The following is a 13,418-nucleotide window of genomic DNA, read 5'->3' on the forward strand; positions in this document are numbered from 1 at the left end:
TGCATCAAAATCAAATCAATTTGAGCGTGATTTAAACCCGGATGATTGTAACCACTCTAAGTTCGTCTGCCTTGAGAAAGCTAGCGCGTCTCCGACATAGTGATAATAACACTCGTTGCCTTCTCAGGGTTTCTGCAAATATGAACAAGTTAAATTTAAGACTTTAAGACCTTTTTAATACCACCTTATATGGAATTTAAGACCTAAACCTGTAATGGAAATACACATTTTATTACATACATTTATGTAATATTTAATGTGTATAAATTAAAAAGAAAACAAAATATCATTGCTGTAATAAATTATATTTATTACTACGATATACAGTGAACTTTTCATATCAGCAGACAATATTCCATACAAAATATCCCCGCAAAATAACTGCATCACTGAGATTTTTGGTGGAGTAAATTTATTCTGAAGCAATATTTTCATCAGTGTTCTATCAGCTTTTACATACTTAAATCTGCATATTTATGAGGACGAGTGGGACAGCGGAACCTGGATAACAACACATTCATCTTTTAGACAAATGACAGAAAACACCTCAAAATGCATGTCTACAGAAACAGTTAGGGATCTACAGGGTGCATGGAAAATAGTGCTTTCAGATTTTTTTTTTGGTCTTTTTTGTGTGTTGTGTACACAGGATTGACTTCAATGACATACTAAGCTTTCTGTTCTAAAGAAGAGGACCGTTTTGGTCACAATTGTGGCATGGTGTTCTTCATCCAATAAAAGAATGGAAGCAAACTTAACATCAGCAAACCTGAATGAACATTGTTTAGTCAGCTAGTGCAATCTTCCAATAAAAATAAGCCCAAAAAATGGATCACTTGATACAGTATCAACATACAACTTACAACTAAAAATGACTTGAACGGACTTAATATATGAACGTCATTGCATTAGATACTATTAAAATGCTTAATTAACTCAATCATTCAATCATTTTCAATTTTTTATTTTTTTTTTACACGTAATTTTATTCAAATCTATTTAACTTCAAGGAAGACAGCATAAGAAAATGATTTACAAAAAAGAATGCTAGGTATAAAATGATGTATTTGGAAACAATTGCATGTGCAAATTGCAAATGCAAACACTTGCATATCTTAAGATTCTTTTAACCCTTAAAAAAATGGTGTAGAAACAATTTTCACAATTACAAGTAGTAAATTTAGTCAATTTCACAATTACAAAAAAATGTGAAGCAACACACTGAATTAAATGTGATATTTTTAAGAAAAACTGAAATGTATTTTCTTGTAATATGCACTCCAATATTTTTGTTTTATATACAACTTCGAAAAACATTTTTACAATGTATGGTTTTTGAACACCAGTACGAACTGTGATATTGGTTGGTTAAAAGTCACAAATGACCAAGAATGATTTAGAAAAGCGAAGTCAGTTTTCAGAAAAGTTTTAGCATGATTCGTTTACCACTCTGTTTCATATTTTGTATTAAATGCAATGAAATCCAAATGCTACAGTTTATAGATTATGAAGTACAACTTTTTCACAAAATTCAACACAACATTCACCATATTCTAAACTCATAATTAAAGATAATGCATTTTGACTGTGTCTATAAACACTAGTCCATAAAATGTGAATTTCTATGAATTACCCAGAGCTAATCTCAATTACCTGCGCAGTTTGCTCCTGAATCGTTCTCCTCTCCTCCTCTTCCACACTCTTCCTGCAGCTCTGGCAGATCCACAGCGGCACCTCACCCAACAGCGACTGGGAGAGCGAAGGCACGGCGTCTGCCAGCTTGCGGCCTGGAACCTCCCTCAGCAGGGCCTGGGAGAGCGCAGGTACAGCCTCTGCCAGTTTGGACCCGTGACTGGGGAGCCCGTTCACCTGGCCTGCCCCCCAGTCTTTAAACTCCCGATGGCACAGCAAGCAGCAGGTGTGCATGGACTGTGGGATGAGAGGAAATGAGTTTTTAAAAAAAAAACAGACTGACTAGTTTAGCTAGCTACAGTCATGGCCAAAAGTTTTGGCAGTGACATAAATTTTGTGCGAGGACGAGTGGGACAGCGGCACCTGGATAACAACACATTCATCTTTTAGACAAATGACAGAAAACACCTCAAAATGCATGTCTACAGAAACAGTTAGGGATCTACAGGGTGCATGGAAAATAGTGCTATCAGATTTTTTTTTTGGTCTTTTTTGTGTGTTGTGTACACAGGATTGACTTCAATGACATACTAAGCTTTCTGTTCTAAAGAAGAGGACAGTTTTGGTCACAATTGTGGCATGGTGTTCTTCATCCAATAAAAGAATGGAAGCAAACTTAACATCAGCAAACCTGAATGAACATTGTTTAGTCAGCTAGTGCAATCTTCCAATAAAAATAAGCCCAAAAAATGGATCACTTGATACAGTATCAACATACAACTTACAACTAAAAATGACTTGAACGGACTTAATATATGAACGTCACTGCATTAGATACTATTAAAATGCTTAATTAACTAAAAAAACATATTTGAAGGTCTTACGGGGGAGTTGCCTGGCCACGGATCCAAAATTTCAACATAATGATCTTCGAGCCACTTCTTTATCACTCCTGCTTTGTGACATGGTGTTCCATCATGCTGGAAAATGCTCAGATCATCACCAAATTGCTCGTGGATCGTTGGAAGAAGTCACTCTTGCAGGATGTTTTGATACCATTCTTTATTCATGGCAGTGTTTTTGGGCAGAATTATGAGAGAGCCCACTCCCTTGGTTGAAAAGCAACCCCACACATGGATGGTCTCAGGATGCTTCACTGTTGGCACAACACAGGACTCATGGTAGCGTTCACTTTTTCTTCTCCGAACAATCGAATTTCCAGATGTCCCAAACAGTCAAAGGGAGCTTCATCAGAGAAAATCATTTTGCACCAGTCTTCTGCTGTCCAGTCCTTGTACTTCCTGCAGAATTTCAGTCAGTCCTTGACGTTTTTCTTGGAGAGAAGTGGCTGCTTTGCTGCCCTTCTAGACACCAGGCCGTTGTCCAAAAGTCTTGGCCTCACTGTGCATGCAGATGCTCTCACACAAACCTGCTGCCATTCCTGAGCAAGCTCTGCACTGCTGGAGACACGATTCCGTAGCTGACTCCTCAGGAGGAGACGGTCCTGGTGCTTGCTGGACACTCTGGGACGTTCTGAAGACTTCTTCACTGCAGTCGAACCGCTCTCCTTGAAGTTCTTGATGATCTGGTAAATGGTTCTTTCTTTGCAATATTCTTTGTAGCAATTTCCTTGCACGCGAGGCCATTTTGATGCAAAGCGATGATGGCTGCACGTGTTTCTTTGGAGGTAACCATTGCTAACAAGAACACAATGATTGGAAGCGCTTCTTCCCTCCATCAGTCTGCTCTTACAGTCTAATTATACTGAACAAAATTATAAATGCAACACTTTTGTTTTTGCCCACATTTTTCATGAGCTGAACTCAAAGATCTAAGACTTTTTCTATGTACACAAAAGGCCCATTTCTCTCAAATATTGTTCACAAATCTGTCTAAATCTGTGTGTGAATGAACACCACAACAGCTTAAGCTGCAAACTTTGCAAAACACAAAATTGATGACACTGCCACAACTTTTGGCCATGACTGTACATCCATAACCCAGTAAATAATAATTATTTGACAAAAATAACTATTTATTTTCATACATTTTCAATGCCTGAAGATCAAAAATGTAAAGGGTTAGTACACCCAAAAATGAAAATTCTGTCATTAATTACTCACCCTCATGTCATTTCAAACCTGTAAGACCTTCATTCATCTTCGGAACACAAATTAAGATATTTTTGATGGAATCTGAGAGCTGTCTGACCCTGCATAGCCAGCAATACAACTGAAATGTTCCCAAGTCCAGAGACGTAGCAAGGAGATCTGTAAAATAATCCATGTGACATCAGTGGTTCAACCGTAATTTTACGAAGCTATGAGAATACTTTCTGCGCAAAAGAAAAAAAAACGACTTTATTCAACAATTAATCTCCTCCGTGTCACCCTGTAGCATCATTTTGGAGAATATCCGCTGAACGTAAACAGCGTATGCTGTTCTGTGTCAGCTGCGTCACACGGATATGCTGTTTTTGTTCAGATCAAATCACAACAACATAGGAAACAGATCCGGCGTGACGCAGCTGACACAGAACAGCATACGCTGTTTACGTCCAGCTGATACTCTCCAAAACGGCACCAGGGTGATGCGGCGGAGACAATTTGTTGAATAAAGTGGGGTTTTTTTTCTTTTGCGCACAAAAATTATTCTCGTAGCTTCGTAAAATTACGGTTGAACCACTGATGTCACATGGATTATTTTACAGATCTCCTTGTTACGTCTCTGGACTTGGGAACATTTCAGTTGTATTCCTGTCTATGCAGGGTCAGACAGCTCTCAGATTCCATCAAAAATATCTTAATTTGCGTTCCGAAGATGAATGACGGTCTTACGGGTTTGAAACGACATGAGGGTGAGTAATTAATGACAGAATTTTCATTTTTGGGTGAACTATCCCTTTAAGACCATAGGAACCGCAGATATAAGTGGTTCAGTGGTTGGTAGAAACATTAAAAAAGGCATCCAGTGGAGTAAAATTCAGTTAAATGAGTTCATGAATTACATTTTTGTTCATATTACCTTTCATTTTCTACAAGGAAATAAGAACTGCAGACAAAATAAATATTTGCTTGCTTATGTCTAAAGCTTATTTTAATTTGTTCTAGATCATTAGAGATAATGTTATGGTGCTTTGGAAGTCTGTCTGAAACAAGTGTATATAAAACCTTTACACAAAAACGCTGTCTGTCAAGTCAATGACTGACTGGTCAGCGGGACAAGCTTTTTATAACAAGAACTCAATAATTAAAGCACGATTCTTTACAAATGAGCTGTTATATTGCAAAACAGACGTAAATCACAACACAAATATAGGTGTTATACATAGAGCTGTTCCAACATTAAAATTATTATAGAAAACTGAAAAGGTTCAGCAAGACTACTGTAACACAAAACCATAACGTTAAATACATCAGCTCAAATATTATTTATGTTTTTGTGCATCGGAAGTGCAACATTTAGAGTGTTTAAAGTATTAACAATCATATTAGCTGGTTGGTAACCACGAAAGGCTACCAGAACTGAACCTTATGGTAATAACGCAACTCTTTGGCACGTAGTAAATATGCCTCCATAGTAATTTAATGCAAAAACACATGGTAATTATGTCAGAACAAAGTGTGACTCCATGGCTGGGTTAGTAGCACCGCGTTAGCCTAATCTCTACAGGAATAATTTAGTAGACGACAGCAACATAACACACTGTTAGCTTTGTGCTTCACATACTTTCGTTTAGCTTTCTTTAACCAGCTATACATATACAATCAGTTTCGTATAAGACATTCAGATGAAAGGTACTGCACTGCTTGAAGCTATTAGACTGATTTGAAGGCAATATATTTATTTATTTATATCTTTGCATAGGTGGCGAGCGAGCTAGTGCTGCTCCGCCCGTGCAGCGCGAGACCAAGCGTAGTGATGAGAAATCCGACTCATTTCCGCGAAACGGTTCATTCGAACAGTTCGTTTCAAAGAACCGGTTCAAAAACCGATTCAGAGATTCCTTTACGTCCGGACGTAAATACGATATCACGTCGTCCCTGACATCCCAGAGCGGCGTAATCTGCACATACTGATGTCAAGCTTTTTTGTTTTTCTTAAGTTTTTAATAAGCATGTTTAGTGTAATTTCATGCGTCTCATTTATGTTCGTTTTAGACGTGATTTAGCTCTCTAAAGTCATTTATAATGTAAATATAATTTACATTAAGCAATACAAACTCAATTTACACATTTCAGAAGACGTTTTATTAAAACGCTGTTGTTCGAGTAAACACTTTTCATTAAAACAAACTGTTTTGTTGTCAACATATTTCCAACACGTTTTTTTTTTACCATCTTTGCTCATAAAATAAAATACTTTTAACTCTATCTATCAACAATGTCAATGGAAATGTTCTGTCAGTTGTTTTGATTCGAGAACTGTTCTGACAGATTCAGTCCGCTTCGTAAACGAATCCTTTAGAACGATTTGGTGAACCGATTCACAAAATGATCCGAGTGGTTCATGAATCGGACATCGCTAACCAGGAGCTACAAAACGCAAAATAAGCGCGAAAACACAAATAACTGCATGTGCAACAGAGCCCTAGATATAGCGCCCGTAAAAATAGTTTAAAATCAAGTCGCTAACAGCGACAACCGGCTCAAAGAGGTGTGTTGTTGGATGTACGCGTTAGCATTAGCTACCTGATTGGTCCTGCTCGCTCCTGCATCTCCTCCGCCGCCAGCGCCGCCTCCTGCTGCCGCCGCTGCCGCTGCTGCTCCCGCATCGCCGGGCTTCTTCGACTGCTGCTGTCCCGATACTAAATCCTTGGCCCCGACGCCCTGCTGCTTGCTTTTTTTTCTCGCCATCGCTTTAGTCCGTATTATGCCCGTCGGCTGGTCTCCAGGTTCGGTGTAGAAACACAGTTTCGGTTCTTGCAGGCAGTCGCGAATGCTCCTGTTCTTTCACAAGGCAAGATAACAGTGAGTATACAAGAAAGAGAGGATCAAACACAGGAACCCATTCCAAACCATGTCAACAAATCAAAGAGATCTGTACCTGAAAAATTGGCGATGTGTGTGCATTCATCCATAACACCCTTCATGAAGCAGAGAGACTCCCGCTGCAGCGAATGCCACTGACCAGCCCCGCAGGTGATGTTTTTAGCATGCAGCATATCCAAATGAGGCCCGCTGCTGCTCACAGCGGACAGCATCTGATCCAGCCCGTCTCTCTCTCTTCGGCCCATCAGTAGAGCTGAGTCTGAGGCGTGACCTCCAGTCCCAGGCTGAGAACAAGAGGAGCGCAGCCCCATCTGGTGGTCCCTTTCTGGCGAGTGGAGGTCAACAAGGTCACGGGTAAGATCCAGGTCAGAGAGACTGTCAAAGCTGCCTGGGACGTTTTTTACGAATTCCTGGCCCATCCGGAAAGAGTCTGTCTGAAAATCATGGGTGTGTCAGTGAGTGATTCACCAAAAATGTTGCACCTTCAACACGAGTCATGTGATACACTATGTGAGGAACAAATCATATCTCCTTCTGTGATCTTTTGTGGTGTCTTTCATATAAAACCAAGCTAAACTACAACAAAACAGAATAAACGACCTACCCCACAATACTCCAGCATATTGATGATTTCTTCCTCATATACTGGGTGTGCGCAATACTGCTTTTCCAGTTCTTTCCAATTCACAGCTCGACTTAAAACACCCTGCAGAAAAGCAGATACATTTTTAATAGATTTTAAAAAACGAAACAGAAAAAAAGGAAATAATTTCATGTATTTTAGGTCAATCAAGCTAAAATACCTAAAATTATTCAACTGAAAAGATGAAATACTCCAAGGCACTCATACAGTAAAAATTAAAAAAAAGCCTTTAACTAACTGGGGTAAGTCACCTAGTTACCCAAGTTATCTAAAACTTTTATTTTGAGTCTATTGAATCAATCAATGAACAACTGTAAATGGGAGTGAGTGACACTTGGTGTCTATATTACCATGTTCTGATGCTGTTGATTCACTGACACAGGAATGAAGACGGAAAGGTATTCATAGCTATGAAGTTCAGTAGCTAAGTGACTAATGCTGCCTTAAGTCCTGGGAAATTCCTTCATACCAGGGTTATTACAGTTAACTAAAACTCAAAAAAAAAAAAATGTTGTTACTTAAAAAATTAATGCTAACTGAAATAAAACAAGAAAACGTATTTTATTTCAACTAGTTGCCATGGCAGCATTACTAATTTTCATTTAGTTTATCAGATGTACTAAAATAAAGCTGAAATAAAATGTATCAAACTATATAGAATTAAAAAAGACAAACACAACAAATGTATTAAAAATGTACAAATTAAAAAGGAAATATTAATAAAACATATTCTTAACTGATAATGATATAACACTGCTACATACTTTCACTTTCAATTTTCATTTTCTGACAAATATACTGTAAGTTCAAAGGTATAAGCTCTTCAGAGATAATGCCATAAATTGATTGGGCAAAAGCTATGCATTAGGTGTGTAATCGCTTACATTCTTGTGCTTCCAAAGTGTCTTACATTTCATAAACTCGCTAAATAAGCAGTATTTTCAAGAAAAAAATTATAGTTATTGTTCAATAAAAGATCACAAAATACATCACACTAAAAACTTAAACTCAATTTTGACCAATGACTGACTGACTTGATAAATCTGAGCTAAAAACAAGTTTGAGTTTCTCTCTGGTAATTATGATTTTGTAACATCCTATAAATATGACCAATCCGAATTGACTTGTAGGCAACACTAATACAACTTAAATCTTACTGTGGTAAAAACACTTGAAGCAGTCGTCCAGGATAAACAAGGTATGAGTGGAATTGGTTTGGGCCAGTTTGTTACAGCTAATGATGCCATCTAGGATGAAAATCAACAATAGATATTGTATATATGTTACACAGGATATGGAACAGGTTCTTCAGAACAAATTTGATTAGAAACAACATGAACGAATTAAGTCAAATGTTAATGAGGTGCGCAGAACCTACATGTCCGCCCATAGAAATGCCAGTCATGCCTAGAGGCCAGAAACCCTCTCGCTCCAGCCAGTGTAACAGTGCAGAAGACTCCAGGATCAGCGCTCCACCCATCACAAACAGGTCTGAGACGTTCTTCAGACTGGAGCGACTGCATCAAAAACACAAATCATATACATTGTAAACATGCAATGTTCATTCGAAAGACATGGACAGCAATAGTTGCTGCAGGTAAACAAACACTCACAGCTGGTCTTTAGGTTTCCTGTATCCGTGTACGGCGCAGAGTCAAGGAGGTGTCAGATAAGATCTAGTAATTCTTGACACTAGGCTTTACATGGCAAACTAATGTGTGATCTGTAGTTTAACATTTCTAAGGATATAATAAGGATTCTCCAACAGTAGAGATGCCATCCCTGATTCTTTAATCATTGGTCTGGCCATTAGTGTTCGTCTTCTCCAGAAAAACTGCAACACACACACACACAGACACAGACACAGACACAGACACAGACACACACACACACACACACACACACACACACACACACACACACACACACACACACACACACACACACACACACACACAGACACAGACACACAGCCACACAGCCACACAGCCACACAGACACACAGACACATAGACACATAGACACAGACACACAGACACACAGACACACAGACACACAAAAAGAGATGCATCAAATTCAAATAAAATCCTAGATAATACTTACGGCCAATAATTGATCATTTTTCACAATCTTAAAGGGGTCATATAATGCGATTTCCATTTTTCCTTTCTCTTTGGAGTGTTACAAGCTCTTGGTGCATAAAGAAGATCTGTAAAGTAGCAAAGACTAAAGTCTCAAATCCAAAGAGATATTCTTTATAAAAGTTAAGAGTCAACCACACCTACCTAAAACGGCTCGTTCTAACACGCCCCCACATGTCTACGTCACGATGTGGGAAGATTTGCATAACGCCGCCCAAATGTTTACGCAAAGAAAGAAGGCGTAACTTTTATTCTCACTGTAGTAGTGTTGCTGCCGCCATGTCGTGAAGGTGCTGTGTTTCGTTGTGAAAGCGAAACTACTTTGGTTTGCCTTTCTAAAAGAGGACGATATCCGCTTCGTCATGCCTAGAGCTGAACCATGCTGGTCACTGAGGAAATACATCAACTTCACGCTATGGATCGCCGGATCGGCTTTCACCGTGGACGAAGCGGAGTCCAGCCCGGGGTCGTCATATGTGGTTGCCGCAAGACCGCCGGACGCTCCTTCGTCGAATCCGCCGAGCAATTCAAACGAGAGTTTTGAGCAGTGTAGAGTAGCACTTGTTGTTTGTCATTTCTCCGATCACAAATGCAGACATGGTTTTATGTTTACACGGCGTGATGCAATGCAACGTGTAAAAAGACAGTATAAATCATTATAATCCGTAATTATGTCCCCACTGAATGCAACAAATGCCTCGTTTATAATGGGTTTTTATGTTTTTGTCTCTTGCTCCGGCCGAACAGGGCACCACAGTATGGTAAGGGGTGTAACATTTCCGTCACACGCTTGAGGTATTCGGCCAATCACAAAGCACTGGATAGCTGGCCAATCAGAGCACACCTCACTTTTCAGACCGATGAGCTTTGTAAAAATCGACACGTTTCAGAAAGGCGGGGCATAGAGGAGAAACAATAATGTACAGTAAAATAACCAATTATAAAATTATAAAATATATATAAAATAACCAATATTGACTAATATCAATCAATAAAAAATAAATTCTAATATCAGCTGAACTATATGTTACTGATGCACTACTTTTCAAAAGTTTCGAATTGGTAAGATGTTTTTTGAAACATTTGTACAGTAAAAGAGTATATTGCACAAACACTCCCAGTTTTTGCACACTCACATGGTCTCCTGTTCCAGCCAGGTGAATACAGACTGGTCTGTGCCTTTTCCATTTCTTAGGTACAATAAACTGGAAACTAGTGGGAAAGTTGAAACAAAATGTCTTCATTTGAAAGAACTTTCAGTACAAGCCACACAATAAGTCACATTAATCCTTCACATTTGCATTCAGTGTTTGTGGGTGATTTGTTTTGGTTACCGGGCTTTGACGGACTCAGCTGGCAAGATGCCCGGGACAAAGTGCTCCAGCGGCGATATGAAATGACCATTGTGAATTTTGCAATCTGTGTGATCTTCTACCTTTGGGCACAGCGGTAACACACAGTCAATGGGTCAGAATGCAATTTTCAATTATTCTGAATAGGTGTTTATTTTAAAAAACAAATGTAGATTTTTAAAAAAATTGTGTGTGTGTGTGTGTGTGAATACATTTTTATATATAGATAGATCTACCTTGTCAATAAATACTGGGTAGTCCCTCTGTACCAGATCCTTGTATCTCTCCCTGTTGCCAATAATCTTCCGGAACGCAAATATTCTGTAATATCCATAAAATAATTATATAATAAATAAATAATTAAATAATTGGGATCACTCATTGTTTTTTTTTTTGTTCATGTCAATCTGCTTGATAATGGCATACCTGTCACTACTAAGAACTTTTTATGCATATTGTTTTTACATGAATTACTATAGATATTTTCTTCAACAAATATTTTCTTTTTTTTTTTATACATGTTTTTTTTTTAAGGCCAAACTATGGATTATTTAGTATTATGCGGCCAATTGTGTAGTATGCCACTGTCTGTACTCAAAACGACTAATTTCTAAAAATAATTTTTACGTTTTATTTTTACATATCATTTGCATTTTTGGTTTTATTCTGTATATATTCATTGGGTTTGATCATACATCCATATCTGTCTTCTTTGGAAGATTCTTTTGGTACAATAATCTTTAAAGTCCACCTTTAAATGAAATATGAACATAATTCATAACACTCATGCCACCACTAATTACTATTTAAGGATAATTATTTAATCATACCGTAAGTGAAGTCATTGAAGATTCATTGTTTCATTTTTTGTTTAGTTAGTTCGTTAGTAATTTACCTTTTCAGGTCCTCTGGCTTTCCCCATCCTTGAATGAAGAGTTTGGTGAGGAGAAGCCTTCTATACAGAACATCAAGCCGACTCACACCCATTGACAAAAAAACATTATTCTGCAAAAAACAAAATACACTTAATCAGAACTTGACAAGTCATAATCCATCAGTCAGTCAGCCTTATGGCTTTACACATTCCAATATATAAGAACTGAGCAGCTGAGTGGGTTTAGGAGCACAACACACAACAAACTAACAGAACTCCTGCTAGACAGTGCAATTGACATACCAATGGTTATCAAACTTTACAGGGCGCTTGAATTTCCTTCGTTTCTGAATGCGAACATAACCTCTCATTCATGAATGATAGTACTGACTAGTTACTGAGCAAGCCCTAACCAGACAGTGACACTTCAATTCAAGTTCTTCTTGTTATTATGACCTTAAAATGATTATCTGATTTGTCATATTGTCCCTTAAAGAAGAAAAGTGTGTGAACATCCCACACTGACCGTCTGTTGTAAATCTAATCAGCTGTCAGAGAGGAAGCTGCAGTAGAGTTGCATATAACGTTATGGTTTGACAAACTCTGCTTGCTTTTCCAAGCCCACAAAAGACTTTAAAACAAACTGCGTATGGATGAACGTAAAGAAATAAGTATATACCTCAAGCTAAAAGGACGTAGATGTGGGTGTCTTTGAAGAAACCGGATCAGTACACATGACAGAGGGCGAATTCCATTTGACGGTGCAGCGCCATCCCAGCTTTCACTCACTGCCGGAAGTAACTCTTCTTCTACGCTCATGATCGGCGGTGCCATCATGTTGATCACTGTTATTCAGTTGCACCAGTAGATGGCGGTGCTGTACAGAATAATTTAAAAGTCGCGCTCTACAGTAGCAACTCCCCAGGATTCCTTTCAGATTTACAAGTGTAATTTTAAACCAATACTATAGATCCAATTATATTTATAGGACTCCAATATAAACTAAATATTAAAAAGCTCTATTTCCAGTAGAACTAACTATTGGACATCCAAAGGAATTTAAAGATTTCTAGACTTTTAAAACGTATTGCCCCAGCTGAAGTTTCCCACCCTATCCTTTTAAGTTAAGACAATTCTTATATAGGCCTATTTATAGTTATAAAACCATTTATTTTAGGAATATATTTACTTCATCATTTTGCCTATTAAAAATTGCAGTCAATTTTATCTTTAGCATCACTGCATAGCAGTTAACTTGGTTTAATAACCAGACATGTTCACAAGTCTTTTTTTTTTTTAATTAAACACATGTCAAGAAAAAGAGCAAGAGGTTCAAGGATGGACAAACAATACATAGCAATTCAAATTCAAATGAGATAGAGTGGAAGTTGTATTTTCTAAGCAAAAAATTAAAATAATAACGTAATAAATAAATATATAAATGATAAAAAAAATAAAATAAATAAGCAGATCACATAACAATAAACATATAAATTATAAAAATTACACAAAAACATCAAAAAGTGAGCATACATTCAAAGTTTTAGTTGCTTTTTTGTTACAGGAGGTAGAAAAATATTTAATTTTAGATTTTAATATCTTCTTGAAAGTAAGAAAGACATGTTCACAAATCTCTGAGGTCCAAGTCCAAGTCAAGTCACAAGTAGCATATTTATTATGCGACTTAAAGGGATAGTTCACTAAAAAAATGAAAATTTGATGTGTATCTGCTTACCCCCAGGGCATCCAAGATGTAGGTGACTTTGTTTCTTCAGTAGAACACAT

At 37.7% G+C, this 13,418-nt stretch overlaps 2 protein-coding genes across 2 annotated transcripts in view; both read right to left on the reverse strand.

Annotated features, from left to right (window-relative positions):
• The window catches only part of LOC107587095 (protein FAM193B-like), a 16,125-nt gene extending 9,521 nt beyond the window's left edge, over positions 1 to 6,604 (reverse strand). The window contains exons 1-3 of the mRNA XM_016274738.1: positions 6,324 to 6,604; positions 1,654 to 1,929; positions 478 to 501 (exon numbers count right to left, since the gene is read on the reverse strand). Of these exons, the coding sequence (XP_016130224.1) occupies positions 478 to 501; positions 1,654 to 1,929; positions 6,324 to 6,488 (465 nt within the window). The 5' untranslated portion in view covers positions 6,489 to 6,604. The remainder of the gene's footprint in view (positions 1 to 477; positions 502 to 1,653; positions 1,930 to 6,323) is intronic.
• A 21-nt stretch (positions 6,605 to 6,625) lies between these two features.
• LOC107587096 (protein ABHD18-like) lies at positions 6,626 to 12,431 on the reverse strand. The gene is made up of 11 exons (XM_016274740.1): positions 12,313 to 12,431; positions 11,655 to 11,764; positions 10,996 to 11,080; positions 10,742 to 10,842; positions 10,544 to 10,619; positions 9,016 to 9,100; positions 8,880 to 8,907; positions 8,645 to 8,783; positions 8,424 to 8,513; positions 7,228 to 7,329; positions 6,626 to 7,057 (listed from the first exon to the last, which is right to left on the reverse strand). The coding sequence occupies exons 2-11, from the start codon at positions 11,744 to 11,746 to the stop codon at positions 6,626 to 6,628; spliced, it is 1,230 nt and encodes a 409-aa protein (XP_016130226.1). The 5' UTR covers positions 11,747 to 11,764; positions 12,313 to 12,431.
• Between the last annotated feature and the right edge of the window lie 987 nt (positions 12,432 to 13,418).

The sequence above is a fragment of the Sinocyclocheilus grahami genome, unplaced genomic scaffold, assembly GCF_001515645.1.
Source record: "Sinocyclocheilus grahami isolate Dianchi unplaced genomic scaffold, SAMN03320097.WGS_v1.1 scaffold89.1, whole genome shotgun sequence".
Classification (NCBI taxonomy): domain Eukaryota; kingdom Metazoa; phylum Chordata; class Actinopteri; order Cypriniformes; family Cyprinidae; genus Sinocyclocheilus; species Sinocyclocheilus grahami.

What these genes read in the sequence shown, in the direction of transcription:
- LOC107587096 (XM_016274740.1), bottom strand. Translation starts at nt 11,746, where the DNA reads ATGGGTGTGAGTCGGCTTGATGTTCTGTATAGAAGGCTTCTCCTCACC. An exon ending in ACCCAGTATTTATTGACAAG is followed by an intron (nt 10,843 to 10,995) that starts GTAGATCTATCT and finishes CTGTGCCCAAAG; the next exon opens with GTAGAAGATCACACAGATTG. An exon ending in AGGAAACCTAAAGACCAGCT is followed by an intron (nt 8,784 to 8,879) that starts GTGAGTGTTTGT and finishes TTTTTGATGCAG; the next exon opens with TCGCTCCAGTCTGAAGAACG.